Source organism: Apostichopus japonicus, chromosome 12, assembly GCF_037975245.1.
Source record: "Apostichopus japonicus isolate 1M-3 chromosome 12, ASM3797524v1, whole genome shotgun sequence".
NCBI classification, from domain to species: domain Eukaryota; kingdom Metazoa; phylum Echinodermata; class Holothuroidea; order Aspidochirotida; family Stichopodidae; genus Apostichopus; species Apostichopus japonicus.
The window spans coordinates 8,018,155-8,040,444 of NC_092572.1; the positions used below are offsets into that span (position 1 = coordinate 8,018,155).

General features: G+C 37.0%; 2 protein-coding genes across 2 annotated transcripts in view; one reads left to right on the top strand and one right to left on the bottom strand.

The window, feature by feature from the left end:
* LOC139976893 (uncharacterized) overlaps positions 1–6,570 on the top strand; it is a 121,814-nt gene extending 115,244 nt beyond the window's left edge. The window contains exon 13 of the mRNA XM_071985772.1: positions 6,403–6,570. Within this exon, the coding sequence (XP_071841873.1) occupies positions 6,403–6,466 (64 nt within the window). The 3' untranslated portion in view covers positions 6,467–6,570. The remainder of the gene's footprint in view (positions 1–6,402) is intronic.
* The window catches only part of LOC139976881 (uncharacterized), a 139,234-nt gene extending 128,358 nt beyond the window's left edge, over positions 1–10,876 (bottom strand). Inside the window, exon 1 of the mRNA XM_071985752.1 lies at positions 10,552–10,876. The gene's annotated coding sequence lies outside the window, so the exon portion shown is untranslated. The remainder of the gene's footprint in view (positions 1–10,551) is intronic.
* Between the last annotated feature and the right edge of the window lie 11,414 nt (positions 10,877–22,290).

A 22,290-nucleotide genomic window follows, 5' to 3' on the forward strand; every position in this document is an offset into this window, starting at 1 on the left:
CTGCTCCACATGATGGTTCCATATATTGGTGGTGCCTGTACAAGTTGTACAAGGTAATTTTCTACACTGATGTATTTGAGTCTAAGCAGTTTACCAATTTGGAATGACATCGAAACTTTGAAACGGTGGAAATAAGATGGTCAAAAATTGATATTAGACTGTTCATTAAATTCTCACACACATTATGGGGACCCTAATAGTTGAAAAAAAAAAACATTCTACATTACATTTAATAAACATCACTTTAATCTATGCTGTTGGAAATGGTAAAAAAATCTTTCTGGAACAATATGAGAAAACCCTAACAGTGTACAACCCTATTTTCTCTGAGATATATCAAATTGTATGAATGTAGCATATGCAACAGCGTATTTTCTCAATAGCGCTTTCCAATCATCTCCACCCCTCATTCCCACTCAACTAGGGGAATGATATGAAAATATTATTTAGACATAATATCACAATATTAGGGCATTATGGAGGTCTAACCCTGTATACGGTACCTGATTCCATAGTAACCGACACCAACTGCCCCATGCAATGAGCTAGATAGTGTGATAGTGTACAATCTGTAATTTTCAAGACATATCAAACTTTATGTAGCAGGGATAAAAGCAAATTATGACCAAGAGGGCACCCAAGTCACTTGGATCCACCCCCCCTCCGCCCACCGACCCTCCATCCCATTCAACAAGGATGAATTCACATAAAATCCTATGCTCTAAAATATTTGATCCTAATGAGAGCTCTAACCTGCTTTCCCAGTTGCTACCCCCTCCCCTCCCCTCCCCCCTATCTGCTCCACATGATGGTTCTTCATATTGGTGGTGAATGTAAAAGTTGGAGAAAGTAATTTTCTACACTGATATATTTGAGGTTGAGCAGTTTCCCAATTTGGGATGGCATGGAAACCTTGAAATGGTGGAAATAAGATGGTCAAAAATTAATGGTAGATGTTCATTAAATTCTCACATACATAATGGGACCCTAAAAGTTGAAAACAAAAATAAAATTAACTATCATTTAATATACCTTAATCTATGCTGTTGGAAATGGTAAAAAAATCTTCCTCAAACAATAGGAGAAAACCCTAACAGTGTACAACCCTATTTTCTCTGAGATATATCAAATTGTATGAATGTAGCATATGCAACAGCATATTTTCTCAATAGCGCTTTCCAATCATCTCCACCCCTCATTCCCACTCAACTAGTGGAATGATATGAAAACATTATTTAGACATAATATCACAATATTAGGGCATTATGGAGGTCTAACCCTGTATACGGTACCTGATTCCATTGTAACCCACACCTTGAACTGCCCCATGCAATGAGCTAGATAGTGTGATAGTGTACAATCTGTAATTTTCAAGACATATCAAACTTTATGTAGCAGGGATAAAAGCAAATTATGTCCAAGAGGGCAGCCAAGTCGCTTGGATCCACCCCTTCCCCCCCCCCCCCCACCGACCCTCCATCCCATTCAACAAGGATGAATTCACATAAAATCCTATGCTTTCAAATATGCTATGCGAATGACAGCGCTAACATGCATACCTGCTTTCCCAGTTTCCCCCTCACCATCCCCCCCCCCCCCCTTGCCCAACATAATGGTTTCACATATGGTAGGTAGCGGGTAAAAGTTAGACAAGGTAATTTTCTACACTGACCTTATTCAAGATTAAACAGTTTACCATTATAGAGTAACATCAAAGCTTTGAATTGTTTGATATTATTAAAGATGTTATACTCTCTGGGATGTAAATGCATTACTTTGATGCATATTTACGGAGTAGTATGCATGCCCTGAACTTACCTGCTTCTTGCCTTAGCTATCTATAGTGAACAAAAAATTCCTTTTCCCTTGATGATGTGGAAGTTGTTTGATCTAAATATGAAGAAATAAAGAAAATGTCCATGTCAAGATATTACAAACTTTCTGTTGTACATTCCTTGTATCTCCATGAGGGCAATTAGGATTAAGATAAATAATACCACATTAATTAAACAATAGGAGTTGCAACTGCTGGAATGTAATCCAGGGTGAAGAGCAATCATCATAGCATATAACACTACTTGAAAACCGTATATATGGCACAATTTGAAGTGAAATAAAAACAAATTATCTCGGTTGGAAGGAATGCAATTTCTTCCCTAGTAGAGTGTCACAGAACCACCGAACCTCTTTTCTATTTTGTTGTATCTTATATTCCCATTGAGCCTATATGAATACAAAGCTTTTATGCCAATCATGTAAAGTATATATCTGCCACCAATTGTAACTGCAGGTTTTACCAATTAGCATGAAGCCTGCATAAATAGCATAAACATGTTATTAGAAATAGTAGTCATCATTGTGCAACTTCTAAAGTGTAATTTTAAATTGCTAAAAAGTAAGCAGTGATTACAACAGCAACATTACTTGTACAGATATAGTTCTGAAGCAATAAAATTTATACTTACCAGTTTAGCATTGTGACAAGTTGACAGATCTTGATAGGAATCGCTAGATGGCTCAGGTGCCAAATTCCGTCCATACTCAAAATATGCTTTATCTGAATTCGTCATACATGAATACCTGGAACTTGTTTTCAATAAATTCTGTTCTTGCATGTACAGAACTCTTAAGGAGTATGTCAAATTTAGGTGAAAGAGAGTATTTAAACTATGAAAATCTCTTATATTATTACATAGGCTATTCTGTAACCTTGAAGAAAAAAAGAGTTCTAACAATTAATTTACGACAAAATCCCCCGTATGGATTACCTTCAGCATATACAGGCTATGGCTACTATTTCAGGAGGCTGTATCATGCTTTTGTATATTGATATTGACAAATGGTCAATTCAAAATTATTACCTACTAGTAAGCCTAAGTGAAATCTTTCCAACTATTTATATTTGTTTATGGAGGTGTAAACTTCTAAAACATGAACTCCCAGACAAAAGAATGCATAGATGCAAACAATGTTGGGAAGTACATACCATTTTCATGCAATCTGGGATCATATTTTAGCAACAGCCTTCTCCATACACTGCTTGCCAACCAAAAGTGGTGCTTGCATTATTGCCACCATGCCCCCTCCCCTCCCCACCCCACCCCACCCTGCACTAAAAATTTCTTATAAACCCCTAAAAAAACTCCTTTTCATACTAAAAGCTCTATCCAACACTAAGCCGGTTATACAATTGATGGATCTAATGATGTGAGTAAATACATGTACTTGCTCTTTGAAACCGAGTTCCACTTTCCTGAAAAAAGGCATCCCCCCTCTTTGCCAGGCTAACACCAGCCTGCGCCCTTGAAATGTGGCTTTGGTAACCAGAGCCTGGCTTTTGAATTTTCTGTATACTATTTGTACATAGAGTTACACATTTTGGGGGGCGCTCTTCAAAAATACCATAGGTCCCCACAATGTGTGTTGAAAAATTTTCAAGAAAGAAGAAAAAATTTAAAAAAATCAAAAATCCTTATTTTCATCTAAAACATGCAAAATAAGTTTTTTATTAGCAAAACATTATGGGGACCTGATACAGGTCCCCACAATGTTCACAGTCCCCATAGCGAAGGTGTGTTGTCACATGCGGGTCCCCGTAAACCACCTTACGCAAACACACACACACTTTCTGAACACCAACCAATTGTTTGATTTCTTTGTTGATATTTTGCAGTATCTTATTCAATCTTTTACGAGCAGTTGGATGGTGGATCTTTAAGGGATTTCATGATGACACATTACCAAGGTGCAAGGGAGTCCCATGCGGCGTCAGCGGGCACTGGTAACCAAGACTTCTCACAAGAAAAGATGAAAACGGACCGCAAGAACTGATATATTTTGCATCAAATAGAAATAAAGATTGCGTTTTCTTTCGGGGCAATAGGTACACCAATTGACAATTTTTCCGTTTTTGTATATTGATAACAGCTATTGAACGTTCAGGTGCCATTATCTTATAAGTACTTAAACGTATACACTCCATTCCACTTACTATATTGGATCATTTTTAATGTCTACGTTTCTTAAAGTTTCACTTTTCCTGTCAATGAATTACAGCTTGAAGTGCACATCGTTTTCATTACGACAAGAACCTCACAGTTGTACGTAAATATCAAAACACTGCTACTTGACCTCACATACTATTCTTGTGATGTATACTTATATAAAGATAAAGGTTCTGTTAAACTAACTTATCAACACCTGGAAGTAACGTGGAAGTAACGTTTCCCGTGACTTGGTATCGGGAAGTTTAGAAAAGTTCACAACACTGTTTGAAAGCTTTTTTGAATCATCTTAAGTACTTAAACATGATGTAGACATATACTCCACCTACGTATACTGGACACTTTGAGTATCTACGTGTTTTTAAAGTTTAACTTTTCTTGTCAATGTATTACTTCTTGAAGTGCACATCTGTTTCAACACAATACGAACTTCACACAATTCCTTTGTATCCAAATATCGTTAAAATTTTCTATATATTGACGTATGTAATTAATGTCCTTAGCTGTACCAAAGACACAATTAGGTCCTCTTATGATATTTAAAATGAAGATCATTATTTTGCTATTCATTTGCCTAACTAAATATATTTCTTTATCGCTTTCATCCTGCCTAAGTTCTGTCACCCAGCGGTGTGCCTAAAGAAAGTTCTTCTCTCTAGTATTGGACAGTGCAAGCTGTATGATATCTGTCCTTTGACCGCAGCTATGAGAAAGGTTGAAGAACTCATGAAAAATGTAACCGAATTCGTAACATGTATGAGGGACATATGACGAAATATTAGAAGTTTAGAGGGTTGGACTGAGCTCGATGAAATGTAGTAGCCTTAATGTTGTACTAAAGATCTGATGTAAACATATGCGAAGTCAGAGAAATGGCCACTTTAAGTGCAAACGATTCCGTCGTTAAATATTATTCAATAAATGATCTCGCCATCCTAAACAACTCATTTTGGTATTTCTATCAAATCCATGATCTTGTGAGTACGTTTTATTTTATTTCGTTAACTGCTTAAGGCATATAACTTTGCAGTTTTCCACTTCAACAGGAACGTCCACCCATTGCATTGATGCCTCCCAGGACAATTTTCATGCAGGAATATTATCAAGCTAGCGATGTATGGGGAAATGCAGTACTTATTTGGGAGTTATTTTCTTTTGATAAGAACAAAAATCTACGTATCACTGTTTCTGATGTAGCAATTAAGAGGGTGGTTCGGATAATCCATTCTTAAGCATTATATCCCTTTTTAATATGTAAAGAAGATATTGTTTGTTTCAATTTCGTCTGTAAGTTATCTGAAATCATTGCTTGTTTAATATTAACTTGTGTTGGGGAGGCATGCAAGATAAATTAGATGACCATTACTGTTATGTTGGGCTCTACAGTACTTACAATACTTCTAATAATTAAGGTGATAACCAGTATATTGTTGACATTTACGCGCAATAGTATATGGGAAAAAAGGTCAATGGCAACTGATCACATTAAAGGTATATATTCTCATGTAGAAGATCACATGTGTTAAAGCATAAAATACCTACTTTATATTGTCATTCTTAGAATTGAGGTGCGAAAGAGAAATAGAAACCAAGTAATATCGTTATCCATGTCAGATCTGTAAGTTTAGTTAAAACTAACAAACAGTGAAACGGAAATGGGTATTTTATCTGGATATGATTCAAACCGATATCCACGTTTCCAACACCCCCCCCCCTCCCTCTTTACCCTTCCCACAACCACTCCATATCATGATATAATAAATGAATTCGCTGCGGAGTCAGAGACCCCGAAACCTATAAAGAATAAAATTGAAAAGGGAACTCCATGTAAGTATGATGATGATTTTTTTACCTTGAGTTACAGACAGGGCCTTTAAGACTACTAGTCATTAATATTCACGTTCATAAAACACAGCTTTTTTAAGATGATATGTACTGCCAAAAGAAGCATTTGGGTAAGCACTTGCGAGACCATTAAGTATCATACCTGCAACTGTTTTTGTCTTTTGCCTTTACTACTAATAATTCTCGACGTATGTTATAATCGAATGTACAACTCATTAGTAGCACTAGACACAGCATACGTATGGAAAACAGCCACTCGTTAGCAGTAAACGTATAGGGTATGTATACACGTACATCACAGAACATAATCATAGATTTTGAAAGATCTAATATATGTATAATATTCATAGTCTTTCTTCTTTCGGAATAACGTCATAGGAGTAATACAAATCATTGCAGACGATTTATAATATATGAATTGATACACATTTACAGAGTTATAATTTTTATTGAAACATTCAGGGATAGTCGGCAAATTCGAACATTTTCAACAACACAAAAAAAGAAACTAATGGTCATGAATTTCGAAATTTTATTCCACATTTTTTCACAAGTATGGTATTATGCTCTCTTCTTGTAGCGACAGAAAAAGGGAGCGACCTAATTTAGTACGATAGCTACGGAGAGCCAAACGTTCCATAAATGTCGAAAAGGAAAGTGAAGTGTCCAAGTTAATATATATATGTCCAAATCGATATCAACATGTTACAATTCCATATGAACATGTCGAAACAAAATACAATATGTCATTGCGTCTATCAACATGTCAAATTCAACATAAGCATGTCGAAAACGTGTTACAGCATACCACTACTACATTGGTCATGTCAACATTGCTTGCTAGATACACGTCGTGCTATAATTTTGGAACATCGGCGCGGGCCAACGTTTCGTTAATGCCGAAAACTGTATATAAAACTTTATATGAGAATGTCCAAAACTTGTGTCAGCATGTTGAGAGAAGGAAATAAACTATTCAAGCCAAAGGGATCACGTTCATGCCTTAGTGCAATTTTTAGGCCCTTTGTCTATTTTCACATGACTAATTCCTGTGTGGGCAATTGGGTATTTGAGGTTGCTACATGGGCCCCGTTACAGTTAAAAACTTAATTCGTTGGTATTTTTGAATAGCGCAATGTCCAATAGAGCCAACACATCTAAAAGAGTTATCCTGCTTTTTGTTAACATAATCAAATCATGTGTGGGCCATGGGCACTTTATGGCTGTTGTGTGGGTCCCGGTAAAGATAAAAGTCGTCGATGGTATTTTTTGGTTTATCCAATGTATAAAGGGTCCAATGCAACTACAGGTATTATCCTTGTGTCTTTGCACATGAATATATCACGAGTGGGCCATGGGCCATTGAGGTTGTCTGGGCCATGGTAGAGGATAAATTTGCAGTAAAACGACCTGTGACGTCATTATGATGGCTCACATCTTGCAGTGATGTGAGCCTAGTTTATTGCATTGCACTGCACTTGGCCTGCGTTTACTTTCAACCCAGTCTGCATGGATGCGATACTCAACTGGACCGGGAACCCAGAAGATTTGAAAAGAGACAGAGGGTTTGATGGGCAGGTTATGTCCGTTTATGACCAGGATTCAAGGTTATGTACTGCTGCAGTGCCACACAATGTGCATGTATGTAGTCTAAAGGTGCCTTCAATTAAAGTAGGGGGCTCAAATTTTGATTGAATCATGTGAAAGAGGCAAGGCAATAGCGTTGGATAAAACTCAAAGAAAGATACTTTTAAAAACCATAGCAATGATAGTAATTGTACCTTGTGACGGGCCCTGAAGGAGGGCCCATCGAAATAGTATTAGTCATGCGAAAAGAGACAAGGATAATTCATTTTGCGGAAACCATTTACACATTTGGGTGTCCCAAAATACTTATTACAGCAACTTTATAATGTACCGGGGCCCATGCAGGCAGCAACCAAAAAAGGCCTGTGACCAACACATGATTCATTTATGTGAAATGAGAGCAGGATGATTCTTAAAGTGGCATTGGACCCTTTGTACATTGGGGTATCCAAAAATACCAATTACAACAATTTTATGATGTACCAGGACCCAGACAGCAGAAAGAGCCCGTGGCCCACACATGATTTAATCATATGAAAAGAGAGCAGGATGATTTCATTTTATTGGCGCTGGACCCTATGGTTATCGGGTATTAAAAAAAAAAACCTATGACTACAAATTTATCATCTACCATGGCCCAGACAACCTCATGGGCCCATGGCCCACACGTGATTTATTCATGTGCAAAGACACAAGGATAATTCCTGTAGTTGCATTGGACCCTTTATATATTGGATAAACCAAAAAAATACCATCGACGACTTTTATCTGTGCCTGGCCCCAGACAACAGCCATAAAGTGCCCATGGCCCACACATGATTTGATTATGTTAACAAAAAGCAGGATAACTCTTTTAGAGGTGTTGGCTCTATTGAACATTGCGCTATTCAAAAATACCAACGAATTCATTTTTTAACTGTAACGGGGCCCATGTAGCAACCTCAAAGGCCCAATTGCCCACACAGGAATTAATCATGTGAAAATAGACAAAGGGCCTAAAAATTGCACTTAGGCATGAACGTGATCCCTTTGGCTTGAATAACTTATTTCCTTCTTTCAACATGCTGACACAAGTTTTGGACATTCTGATATAAATCTCGACATACTGATACAGTTTTGGGCATTAACGAAACGTTGGCCCGCGCCGATGTTCCAAAATTATAGAACGACGTCAATATTGTATCTAGCAAGCAATGTTGACATGACCAGTGTAGTACGTGTCATGCTGTTACAAGTTTTTGACATGCTGATGTTGAATTTGTCATGTTGATAGACGCAATGACATATTGTATTTTGTTTCGACATGTTCATATGGAATTGTAACATGTTGATATCGAATTGTAACATGTTGATATCGTTTTGGACACTTCCCTTTTTTTCGACATTAATGGAACGTTTGGCTCTCCGTAGATAGCAACTAAACTAAAAAAATATGGTGAAAAAATTAGAACAGGTAAGAACTGTAGGTTATATTGATACAGCCCCTTTATATAGGTATAATTAGTTAACAGGTTTAGATAAGAACTACTCTGAAGGCTTTTGGCAAGTGTAGTAAGATATTAAAATGTACCGCTAACACAAGCTGTACCAGTGATACTTTCAAAAGAAATGCAGAGATAAGTATTACTTTATTTGGCTCACCAATGACTATTAATAAGGAAGAAGGTTACAATAAGCATCGTGTAATACAAACGTGCTATGCAATCAAGCGGCTTGAAATAAAGTCAACCAGAGATGTCGTTCATTATGAAAGATTTGTGGGAGTCAGGTTACACTTTCGCGGGCCCTTTGTCAATTTGGCTCTGGTTCTCGAAGCCTCTGACGACGACTGGAGGTTATACATTATTGGAAATTGTGTCTTGTTTCAAAGTAGTAACATTAACACATATGCTATATAACATCGTGCTTTAAAGCTACATGCACTTTTGGTTGTTTCCATATATAGAGGGAACAACCACCGCTAACCGCTGAAAGGAACCAAGACAGAGCCGAATCTAACCCAGTGACCGATGTAGAGGAATCTGCCCATTCGACGTCATACTTCGTCCTCGAGTCAAAGTTCCAAACAAATGATTATGTCTAGTGAACTAAATCAGACATGATCATAGCATTTAATTACACTATGACAGTTAACTACTTCAGAACGCTGCATCAAGTAATCGTTCTATTAACTTGACACACTGAGCGCATTATTTTTAAGGCTTGCCAAAGTATAGATAGAAGTTTTCAACTGGCATGTCCTACAATACCATATGATAGCTGAGGACTTGTCTTGTCATGGCGCTTGAAAATTGGCATATCATGACGGTTTATATTTTGCACTAGAAGAGGAGCAACTTTAGCATAGGTCTGCTATCTACTATACCCCAACCTTTCCGTCTGTTCACCCCGAGAAATATCAAAATTTATAACTAAAGAATTTCTAAAATGGTTTAACCTATAGACTAGTATCTTCAGACCTCCTTATTTTCACACCAGTTGTAGGCCCACTTTGATTTATGTTCTTTCTCATGAATGCAGAAAAACAATAAGGGTAAGTGATAATATGCCAAAACTAGCATTACAATAGGTCATTTTATATACTTTTTTTTTTAAATACATTAGATCATTTTAACTCCTTTGTTTTAGAGTGGATGTACATTAGTCACATCGTGGTATGGTACCTATATAAGAGTAGGTCCATGCAGTGACGCAATATGCCTACTCGTCTTAACACTTACGGTACTGATTACAATGATACTTGCATATACCATATACAATGCAAGGATGATTTACATGTGTGTTAAACCGCAAGCACATTGAAATGAAAGTATACATCATATTTGTATGAAGTAAATATTTAACTTGGATAACCGGTTCAAAGTACGGCGACTGTTCAGGATTATCGATCGATTATTAAGCATTTGACTTGCCACGCACGTCCAAATGATCTTCCAATCACACTACCTTCCTGCCCGTCCTAATGGCACTGGCCTAGATAGTGTGTATTTTTGCAATATAGAAAGACAAACTCCTGTTAAATGAAACATGACAAATTTAAACTAATACAGAAGCACATACAGAGGTTATAATAATTGGAATCATCAGCTTTTTTATCCTTTAAAAAATATCTTACCCTTTAGAAAATGACCACTGTGAATTCACTTGTATTTCAGCACATTTTACGCGTGTACATTATAGTTATTCAAAATGGCGACGCGGCCAGTTGTAAGTCTTGTGACAATTATTGCACAAAAGGGGAATTCTCGTTGCGGTCGCACTTCTTCTCTTTAAGTTTGAATGTACATAACTTGACTTATTGTGTCGAGCAAGTGGAATATGTCTCGCTGAAATAAAGGGAGAATATGGTATCACTCTAAAGACACTGCAGTCTATAAATTGGTTTGGGGTCTTTAGGAGAATAAGTAACATGAACAATGCAAAATAAATACGTGGTTATTTTCTTATATTTTTAACGTCTTTAAACAAATGTGCATATATATATATATATATATATATATATATATATATATATATATATATATATATATATATTATGTAACGTAGGCTATGATATAGATAATATTGTTACTTTTACAAGGCATGCTATTCTAACCGCTTTTACTACTTTGTATATAACTGTACTATAACTAAAGGGTATTAATCCCACGTTTAGAAGGGACAATTTTGGACAATCAAATGTTTTATTGATGTGTTAGGTACAAGTCGTTCTGAGGTCAGGAAAACACTTCATATCAAAACATATCCTGTCAGAATAGAAAGTTGTATGGCTGAGTGTCACTGGTGTGGCAAGTATCGCGATTAGGAAATGATAAGAAGTTGATATCTCACCAGAGGTTGTCATTCAAAGTTAATTTATTGAGCAGATATTTTGCGGTACGCTTAATAAAAACATCGCAATATGGATTATTAAAATGATTTGGAAAGTTTTAAAGCATAAACATGTTAATCCTTTGGAACACAGTCTGGTTCGCTTTTTCATGTGTTTAACAAGAAGTGACTGAAGGTTTCCAGAGAAAGAAATGTTCAGATTGCCTTAACTTCATCAATACTTGGGTTAGATTTGGGTGAAAATGCAGCAAAGTGGTAATCGAACATTCAAAGTTGTATGAATATAATACGTAAACAGTGCCAGTAGAGCCAGGGCTTTGTGGCCCCTCCCCTTGTCCCACTTCATACATTACAAGTATGCCACTCTTTGTTAATGAAAGGGATTTTTTTATGAATCTTAATTATTCTATCTTCATATATAATCTAGTTTTTCTACATTTTAAGCACCATTTCGTTAAATAAATACAAAAATCAGCTTTTACTTTCTACGGAGTAAATATTTTCGTATGCACTTGTTCCTAAAGCAAAATATAATCACGCATTTATCCGCGAATGCTTCAAATCGCCTACATAACATATATTCAGAATAAAGACCCCTTTAAGGCTTCCACAATATTCCCATATAACTGCCATCAACAATACACAAGACTTCCAACTAAGCCAGTGCACCAGATCTGTCAACCTCCCGAAATGGCAGCTGTCGGTTTCGCTTTCAGTCACACCGCCCCCTAACTCACAGACATACCCTACGTACCAATAGAGATAGGGAAATAGAAACGACAAAGAAACATATATTTTTCTTTTCTATTCAATAACATTAACATGTAATGACAGAATATACATCCATACATATAAAGGAATGTTAACTACAAACATAATAATATAGTTAACCTCCCAACTTCCTTTCCCTCGAAATTATCACTTTCCCAGTATCCACAGTCATCTATCCAAATGATGCAAACACTCTCGTAGCTAGGTTGTTGTGAATGCCTAGGAACAGGGTTGGTGGGGGGGGGGGGGGGGGGGGTGGGGGATGGGGCGGTGATACCAAACACCGGAACGAAATAACCGCTCATATGTTGCATCTCAAACGGCACATTCCCTTCAGAGCCACATCCTGGAGTCTAGTGGTATCAGAAATCAAACACTGATCACCCAAGCCCAGACAATGGTTGGGATTGGGTTAATGTGTACTTTTCTTCGGGCCATATTTTTATTGCTGCAATGGGGCACCATTGCTCGTTGCTACGCCATTGGATACAAACCTACCACTTACAAAGAGAGAAATGAATCATTCAAATTTTGATCGACTTTTTTAGGACAGGTTCATGGAAAAACATAGTAACTAGTGAAACAAGATTAAAAACTAACAGTCTAAAGTAGATAAAGAGAGAAGTACTATCACGTGAGACAAACAGTAGTATTTAAACCCTAGTGTATGATATGCTATATAAAGTGAATAATATACGCTTTGTATTTTGAAGATGGTGGATGCGTCTAACCACTTAGCAGACATGTAGTACGTGTATAACAACCAGAGTCCTCATTTGCATGAGTACGATCATAAGGCTATCATGCAAGTAGGGGGCCTTGGTCATGCAACAATATTTAAAGTAGATATCACAATGCCCCTAGTAAAGTACAAACCCATTACGGTGAGTATGAGTACGATACAAGTAGGACACAATTCAAATTTCACTGATGTCACAAAGTATCGATGAAACGTTTATACTGCTTAAATATAGAATGAATACGACATTACATAGTGAGAGGTATGAACAGACATGAATATACTATACCATAGGTGATGTAGAACTGAACAACATCAGACAATAAATCAAATTGCCCTGTAATATATTCGTACATCGAGCACGGTATCTTGTACCTATCACGAATACATCTTTTCAAATACGAGTAGACAGGACAGGACAGATACTATACTATAACATGGAAAAACAGTGAAGTATCAATAGTATACACAGACTTATCAGGTATTTTATTAGTAGACAGGACAGAGCAGATACTATGCTATAGACATAGACGGAGCAGAAAATATCAATAGTATACACAGACATATCTGGAATTGTAATACCATACAGGACAGAACAGATACTATGCTATGACATAGAAACCAGTGAAGTATCAATAGAATACTCAGACATTTCAGGTATTGTATGAACATACAGGACAGGGTAATTACTATGCTATTATAATGGACAGAACAGCGAAGTATCAATAGAATACACAGATATATCAGGTCTTGTCTGATCAGACAGGACAGAGCACATACTATGCTACTAAGCAGTAAAGTATCTAAAATATCATGTATTGAATTAATGTGACAAGACCGAATAGATGTTAGGCTATTGACATGGACAAAAAAAAATGGAATATCCATAGCAAAAACAGAAATATCATGTATTGTATTCACAGACAGACCAGAGAATAGCTATGAAATACACATGGAAAGACTATCAATAGCATACACAGACAAGTCTTTCAGTACAACAATCACTACATAGATATCTACCTTGATAGTACTGTCAACACTTCCAACATAACAGCTTGTGATTTGTATCTTGGTTATGCCTTATCATGGCTGTATACTGTATGGTATCTAGGTGTAAGGTACGTGTAACGCTGTTGCCATTGTGATTTGAAATTTGTGATTGCTAATGGTATGACTTCAATGAAATTGGTACATGCTAAAAAGCGTGTATTATATAACAGGTTTTCCAACTTGCAGTATAGCTCTACATTAGTATGCATTGGCCATCACGTGTGGTAGAAGTTCATATTTGCTGGTAGGATTGATTAAAATTGGATGAAAGTGAACTACAAGAGATTTACTCACATAAAAAAGGTTTTCCAACTTGCAGTATAGCTCTACATGAGTATGCATTTGCCATCACATGCGGTAGAAGTTTCATATTTGCTGGTAGGATTGATTAAAATTGGATGAAAGTGAACTACAAGAAATTTACTCACATAAAATACTTAGCTCACAAGTGCTTGCCATAGAACGAAATATGATACCGAGATTTTGCTGTCATCTATATTCAATTAGTAAGAACACATTTCTTAATTGCATTCACAAATATCTATATTAACTCTCTTCATAATTTCACCAAATCTGTTGGGTACTAAATAGAACAAATATGCAAATGATGAATTACTGAATGAAACTTGTACTGAAATATATTGATACTTTATCTTATTATATAACAGTCTTGTTACATCTTAGACTGTGTATTTTCGTAAGTACGAAAAGTGCAATAAGTGCAATAAGCTAGTTCGTAGTAACATCGTAGAGAAGTAGTCATGGAACACAACGAAACTGTCGACCACAGATATGTACGTGAACCTACCATATGTATTTGGTGCATGAAGTTCAACTATGAAAACTGGCTAGTATAACTATTTGTTAAGAAAATATGTTCCAAACTGTAACTGCCTTTTGACATAATAAGCTACATCAAGTTTCGATGACGACAGTATTAAATACCACACGGAATCTACAGAAGAAATGTCTTCAAAATGGTGTTACCATTAGTCAACGGGTCACCTCGGTCATGAGTATTATGCAACAATATGGATTATTTCCGGAAACTGACTTAGAAATGTTTTTGTCTGCATATGGAAACAAATGAAGTTAAATAACTCGATGCATTACGATGATAGATATATTGTGCGCTGATAAAACAATGTAGTGAATGGTTGTCGATTACCTACATAGAAACGTTACAGACAGAAAAAAACACATGCGCAGATTAACTACATTATTGCAACACGCGTTACGCTTACTTTGGCAACAACATAATTTCGCAAGAACACATCTGATTGGTTTAGAAAAACGTGAAACGTCAAACTTCAGCTTAGGTTTTCCGGAAATGCTTTCATTGTGAAATTGTATACAGTATTGATACAGAAAAGCAGCCACAGTGAGCTTTTGGTAATGTTGAATTTTAATTTAAATGTTAGCAAAAGTTGTTAACCCAGAGTTTGTTAATTCAAAAACAAATAAATGGATATATGAATAGTCATTCAAGCTTTCAAGGGTAGTTATAATGGCTAAAGTTAATGGCTTGATACAATCGTGGAATAGAAAGGTCATCACAACATTCTCATATCATGTTGGATGGCCATGATATGATAGATTTTGTTTCTCAAATTTGTTGGTTTATTTTGACTGCATCTGGAAGTAACATACTGAATTCAGTTTGCACAACAATTCAGCTGATTTTGTTTTCTCCATAACATTGAGCTGACTTATTCACAAAGGAACATCATATCTTTCGAAATACAGCGAACATGAACGCAAAAACGCAAAACAGGCATAAACCAAAAATGTCAAATGTATCAGGTTTCAAGGATAAATCAACAACAAGATTATAATAGGAAAGTAAATATATTAGAGAAAGTTTGCCGTTGGGACATCAGAGACCACCTACTGTGGTCAAATGTAGGGAAGAAGCGTGTTTATCCAGCCAAAGCCTGTTCCATAACCATATGTAAAGTTGGGGACATGATATTGAGATGAGTTTCGACTAACGGAGAAGAATATTTTCCTTTCCATTTGAGTGTCAACAACCGGAATATCCCTTTCATCAAAACTCTGAACCTCTGCCATGTCATGTTCCATTGCAAACCAGGGAATATGTAAACTTTAAACGTAATAGCTCCTAAAAAGTATAGAAATTTGGTTTGGTTATTAAACCATTCGCACCTTTCAAGATCAGTTAAAATGTTGTTTGACACAAGGCTCGTCGTCAAACAATTCTTTCACTTACATCTGTTTTGTTCACAAGTAATCATCTGTTTGCTGCAATTGGAGGCTTCATATTATGCCTATTATTTGTAAATGTTTGTCTGCTCTAACCTGCGGTGTGATACCCTTTGATACCCGTGGTTTGTGTGGCATAATAAATGTTGACTGATATTCATCACCATACATACGTTTTCTGTCTTACAAGTCAAAGTATGTCGTCTTTTCTGCTTTAGTTGTTCACCATGTGTGTTTTGTTTACACTGAGCAATTCATTCATCTTTTATGTGAATTAACAACACGTTTGATAACTGGTGTATGTAAAATCCAGGAAATCAAAGTGCACTGAATCAACGTAAATAAATGTAGACCATGAATATTCTTGACCTGTTTTGTACTGAGCCTTGGAGTTGACTTTTTATTTTATGTTGGTCTTTCACAAAGTTTAGAGATACCACACGGACTAGTAGTTACAACACCATTCAGGCAACTGCATGCACTTGCAGTGCACTGCATGAGACACGTACTGGAGTTGTTAAAAGTATTGGTGCCTTTCTATGATGTTATATTTACTTGTTGGTATTCGGAGCCTTCTTTATTAACAAGTGAAAACATTTTTTTTTAGGAATCGTTCATATATATGAATTACCTGCGTTATGTCTACTTCATATCAATTTGTTTTAATGGAAGAGTCACATTTCCACTGTCAGTTTGACAGCTGCTAATAGTCCAGCTAACCTACTTAATAATGTATATATTCCCTCATTCTATATCCCAATTGGTTGTATGGGCTGGGCATGTACGGTTGTGTATGTATACATGTATATACGTGCACGGGTATTCAAGGCGAGACGAGGGTGACTATGAATAGTAATTTGTTTCGGTGTTTTATTGCAAGGGTTTTTATTGGGTGAGGCCCCTATGTAGGAGTGTCAGAAATGTAAAAGAAAATTACATCATTGGCTAGTCTACACTACGAAGTATTCAGTCAGCTATGAATTATGTTAATCCATACAGCTCTGATTAAACACTGCCCTGTCAAAAGTTCAACCCTATTGTTCACTGTAGAAAAAACATGAAAATGTAAATTTATCAAGATCCCTATGAACCACGTTCATTGTTAATCTCCCCCCTATTACCAGTAGTGTACACTTGGGTGTACATGAGCATCTATGTATCAAATAATATCGGGCTTGAACGACGTCAAACGAGTGCTCCAAAGTTCATGTGCAGTTTTCCATTGAACGGGATTTATATTAGGGGACGCGCACAGCTGTACGTGAAATGCGACAAAACACATTGATATGCACTTCAATCATTTTATCTGTCTCAAACGTCATACTATATACTACAGAAATGTCATTAATACCTGCTGCTATTTAGATATTTCTTTCTATATTATCTGACAAAATTTATATTTCTCTGTTTCAGAAAAGTATGAGAGGAACTTCATTAGATTACTTGTTCTAGTACCGGTCCTTTTCCTAGTTTCTATCTTAATGAGTGTTGGCCCTTTCTGCAAAAAATAAAAGTAAGTTCCTAGTAGGAAACAAATTGTAACGTTGTCCATGTGAAAGTATCGTTACCAGGATTTTGAAACTTGTGTCCGCAGGACCCAACGTCTTAAAAATAGTTGCGTCCTCTCAGAAAAACAAAATGCGTCCCTACAGTCCTCTATGAAAACATGCACATTGAAATACCTCTACAGGAACGCACAATACTTAGTTCTAATGACCCCTGACAAAACATTGGCTTGTGTGCAACGGAAGCCAATAGTGATAAGTCTATAATATGCACGACAAAAATCAAATTATGAAAGCTGTAACTAGTATACAACAACATTATTACTTACAAATTCTGAAGGCGGGGAGTTTGCCGTAGACTAGTTACCATATTTACAAGTCCTTGTATGTAAACAACGTCTTTTGTGGTCATTGAGCACTATAACTGCAAGAATGGTTGCAGACAATGGTAAGGGCTATAAGCCAATTAAATCACAAGAAATTGGGAAACTACAGGGACTATTTTTAGCATGGAAATCTGTTAGGGAACTGTGGTTAACTCTGTACTTGCGGTTGATTGTTATGATTTATTTGTTTTAATCAGATTCAATTATCTGCACAAAGTATTGGACTTTTGGTTCATTCGAGAAGTTGTTATTTTTTGAAAAGAAAGAAGGATATTCATTTAAAAACTTGTTGTTTTGAATAGGCCAAGCTGTGAGTGTGGGTACTTGGGGTTTGTTTCCCCAAAAATGGTTGCCAGGCGGTAGTAATTTGAAGGTTTTGCATCCCTGGTTAAAAGATTACATCCCTTATGCAGATTGTTGCATTCGTGACAATGCTGTGCACTACAGTTCTGTTTAAAATTTTCGCAGATTCGATCTCCGTAATTTTGTACCACGTCAGGCAACTCTACTAGTATTTGTTGATGCTTTCATTGTACAACAAAAAATCCTTCGGACAACCAAATATCAAGACAAGGCTGTCCCAATCAAAACCTTACAATGTTCTTAAAATTGTGCCCTAACTTTTTTCAGCCAACTTGATTTAATTTGGCTCGATCACGATTTAACAGAACATCGTTCAATGTGTATACAAGGATTTATTTCTGATGAACTCAACTCATGTTTGTTCTCTTCAATTAAATACACCAATTTTCATTCTTTAAACTGTTCAGTTAAATAAATGCTACAGGAGACATCTAGTTAAATACCAGACTGTATTGACAGGCCTATCATACACGAGCGTAACATGATTACTGGGTTGCAGGTGCCAAACTGTTGAAAATGTTACATCGTTCAAGCTCAGAGACTGTTACTGACACTCGGATTCCCGATGCATGGCTACAATAAATTAACCACACCATAGTAGCCCAGTGTTGTATGTAGCCCCTAACATTTGACTAAGCACGACGACCAGAAACTGCTGTTAAATACAGTGACATGCTGAACAATATACAGAAGTGATCATACAACGTGTACTATACATTTTCTGTAACGTCCAGTTTAGACTTTTGGCAATAAAAGTTTATATTCCGTCGAACTGTACGTATTTACAGATAAGGACTGCACTTTACAGAGGTGAACATTAAATAACCTTTGCAGTAGCATTTCTAGAAAGTAAAGATTACAGACATTGACGGTAAATATTAACAGTTGAAGTACTGTGTTATTCATATGCGGGCGGTAAAAGATGTTTACAGTATTTTGTCTTGGTAAAGAATTACGTTGTACTGTAAAGCAGTTCTACATGGACAGACTGTACAAATTAAAGACTTTTGTACTGTATATCAAAAGAATATTTACAGCTAAATTACTTTTTATAAAAATTTAGGCCTACAGATTTTGAAGGGTTAAAACTTAGAAAAATACAGTTCCGTTTCATGTATAGCTAGTTTTACAGATAAAAAAAAAACACAGAAAATTATTCTGTACGTTTTCAGTGTTTTTAGTGTGTATACAACTCCCTCACATAGCGTCTACAATAACGTTATGGGCTATGATTACGCTGTATATGTCGGAAACCAATATAAAGTCAACCGAGTGCGTAGAGAGAAAATGCAAAAATAAAATACCGCACATTTTACTGATTTAGTGGAGGGCCTTAGATGATGCAGAAAATATTACGTACATATCTCGACGATACAGTAACACGCCCCTAAAAAACCTAGTACAATTGATCAGGACATTTTTTTTAGTTTTATAGAAAAGTTAACCAATTAGTCCCTTTTCCCCAACCACTAAATGCGAGTCGGCCCAACCCAAGCCAATTCCGACCGCTTTGCTATTACAGTATGTAAAAACATTTTTACGCAATGTCGATTAAAAAGTCAAGCGCCAATGGCTACTTTCAACGAAGTATGAAGTATACAGTTTACAGTCACACAAAATTAACTGAAGAACGTGGTCAAATGAGACCGCGAACATTTATGCAAGTTTCGATTAAGAAATTACTGTGGTGTCAATACACATTTTACTTTAGCAACAATCTTTACGGAGAGAAGAAACATACCGTGAGATGAAAAATTCTTTTCAGTATCAGAGATGTTAGCTTCCAACACAATTTATAAATTGTTTCAACTCATAACAGTTTGTGATCAAAACAATGATTCAAATAGACGTGATATTCTCCGAAACAATTCAGCTACAACTTCCTACCATGAGCGCTTCCTGTCAAAATATGTGTCAACAAACTTCGCTATCGCTACACAGGGGACAGTAACGTTACATGTAGTTCCATTTAAACAACGTAATTTGTGTTCATTTGGCACTATAGATGCAAGAATGGTTGCGGACAATGGTAAGGATATATTAGCCAATCAAATCACAGGGCATTTTGACCTATCATTGACTATGTTTGTGTTTGTTTGTAAAGAAAGATATTCATTCAAAAATAGTGTTTGGTATGTTTTTCATAGGCCTAGCTGAGTGTGTGTACTTCGGGTTTGTTTCCCCCAAAAAAGTTCGCGCCCCGCCGGAAGGAGCAATTTTAAGGTTTTGCGTCCATACATGGCTAAAAATTGCGTCCCAGACGCAGAATCCTGCGTTCGTAGCAATACTGATGGAAATAATAATTGAAACAGTATAACGGAAATTTGCATGTTATCTTGGTATGATTTCAAACCGATATTTATGAGGGGCATGGGCGTCAGCAGGTTTCAGAAAGTGAGGGGGACACTATACTATCTAAGCGGAGCGCCACCATTGGTTGGCGCGTAGCGTACCAGAAAATTTTGGGTACATAAGACCCCTAGATCGCAGGAGACGGCCTTCCTGAGTCGTTTTTAGTTACATCAGAACCAGATCTGTGAGGAGAAATTTTGTCTCACAAAACTAAATCCCGTCAGAAAGTACTGGTAGAAAGATGCCGTCCTGACACCAAGGGAGACGAATTACACAGCGTCCATCTCAAACGAAATATTGAAAAAGTGGCGCCGTCACCTCCGGGATGAGTGGAGTGGTATATAAAATGCATGCATGTAGGTGCGAGACGTCAGTTGTTATGTGCCCAGGTACTTTAATAATAATAATCAGAAAAAGGCACAGCGCGCAGAGCGTGTGTAACGCCTAGCCGGCACTCAACAATAAAGATCTACCATATCCGGCGAATACATGTAGCCTTAATTACTTAACCCCTACACCCCTATTCGTCCGTCCAAGGGACTGGAGGTAGTGATATGAACATAGTAACTCATCACCATATACCTGTATGGCTTACCTAATCCCTTGGAACTCATACAAACAACATGTGTGCAAGATTCAATACACTTTCGAATGGTCTCCCCCCCCCCCCGAACGAATTAAATGGGCAGATTTAGGATATTGGGAGAATGGGAGATAAATGACGGTGCAAGTGATAGATAGCAGGGGCCCAGGGAGTCCAGATTTCTTGACCTTAAATAGAAAATCGCGCATATGCATGTGATTTTTTTTTAATAACTACTCTGAAAAGTGGGTGGGACAAATGATATGATATCCCCTCCACTTTTGAAAGTAGGGGGACATGTCCCCCCGTCCCCCACCTGTTGAGGCCCATGATGAGGGGTAGTAAAGAAGCACGCCCTTCCACCTTCACACCTCACGACCCCTTCCCACCCATGGGCGGCGATCCTGGGGGGATGGGGGGGATATATCCCCCCATGAAAATGGGTGGAGGGGATGTAATACACCATATCCCCCCCACCAAATGCCAGGAATAAGAATATTTTCATGCCTTCATTTATGCATCATCGTGAATGTACGGCTCTTTTTAGCTTCATTTCTCGCCTATACCATAAACGCAGTGCGATCTTTTCAAATAAACCGTCTTTATAAAGCAAGAATAGTTGACTGTAGGCTTCATTGGCCCTATAACAACAAAATGTATTATTGCGCCCACGGTATTGATATAGTACATATATGCACCCTCATAGTATTCATATAGGCCCTATAGTAGGCCTACACACGTACATGTTCCCTCGAACAGCTGAGAATCTCATGTTACCAGGGTAATGCTTAATTAGGGGCGTCGGAGCGGTTCGCCGGACCAATATTCACGGCGCAAAAAAAAAAAAGAGAAAAAAGTAGCACTAAGAAGAAGAAAAGGCAAAAACTAAAGAACCAAAATGAAAACATACTTCAAAATGTGTTTCAGAAGATTAATCGGGTACAAAAACAGACAAGGGAGAATGCACAGAAGAAAAGCTCGGGAAGTGCCATTTCCTGCAATCTGGGAGGAATTTTTTCAAAATTTTCTCCATTACGCTACGCGCCAACCA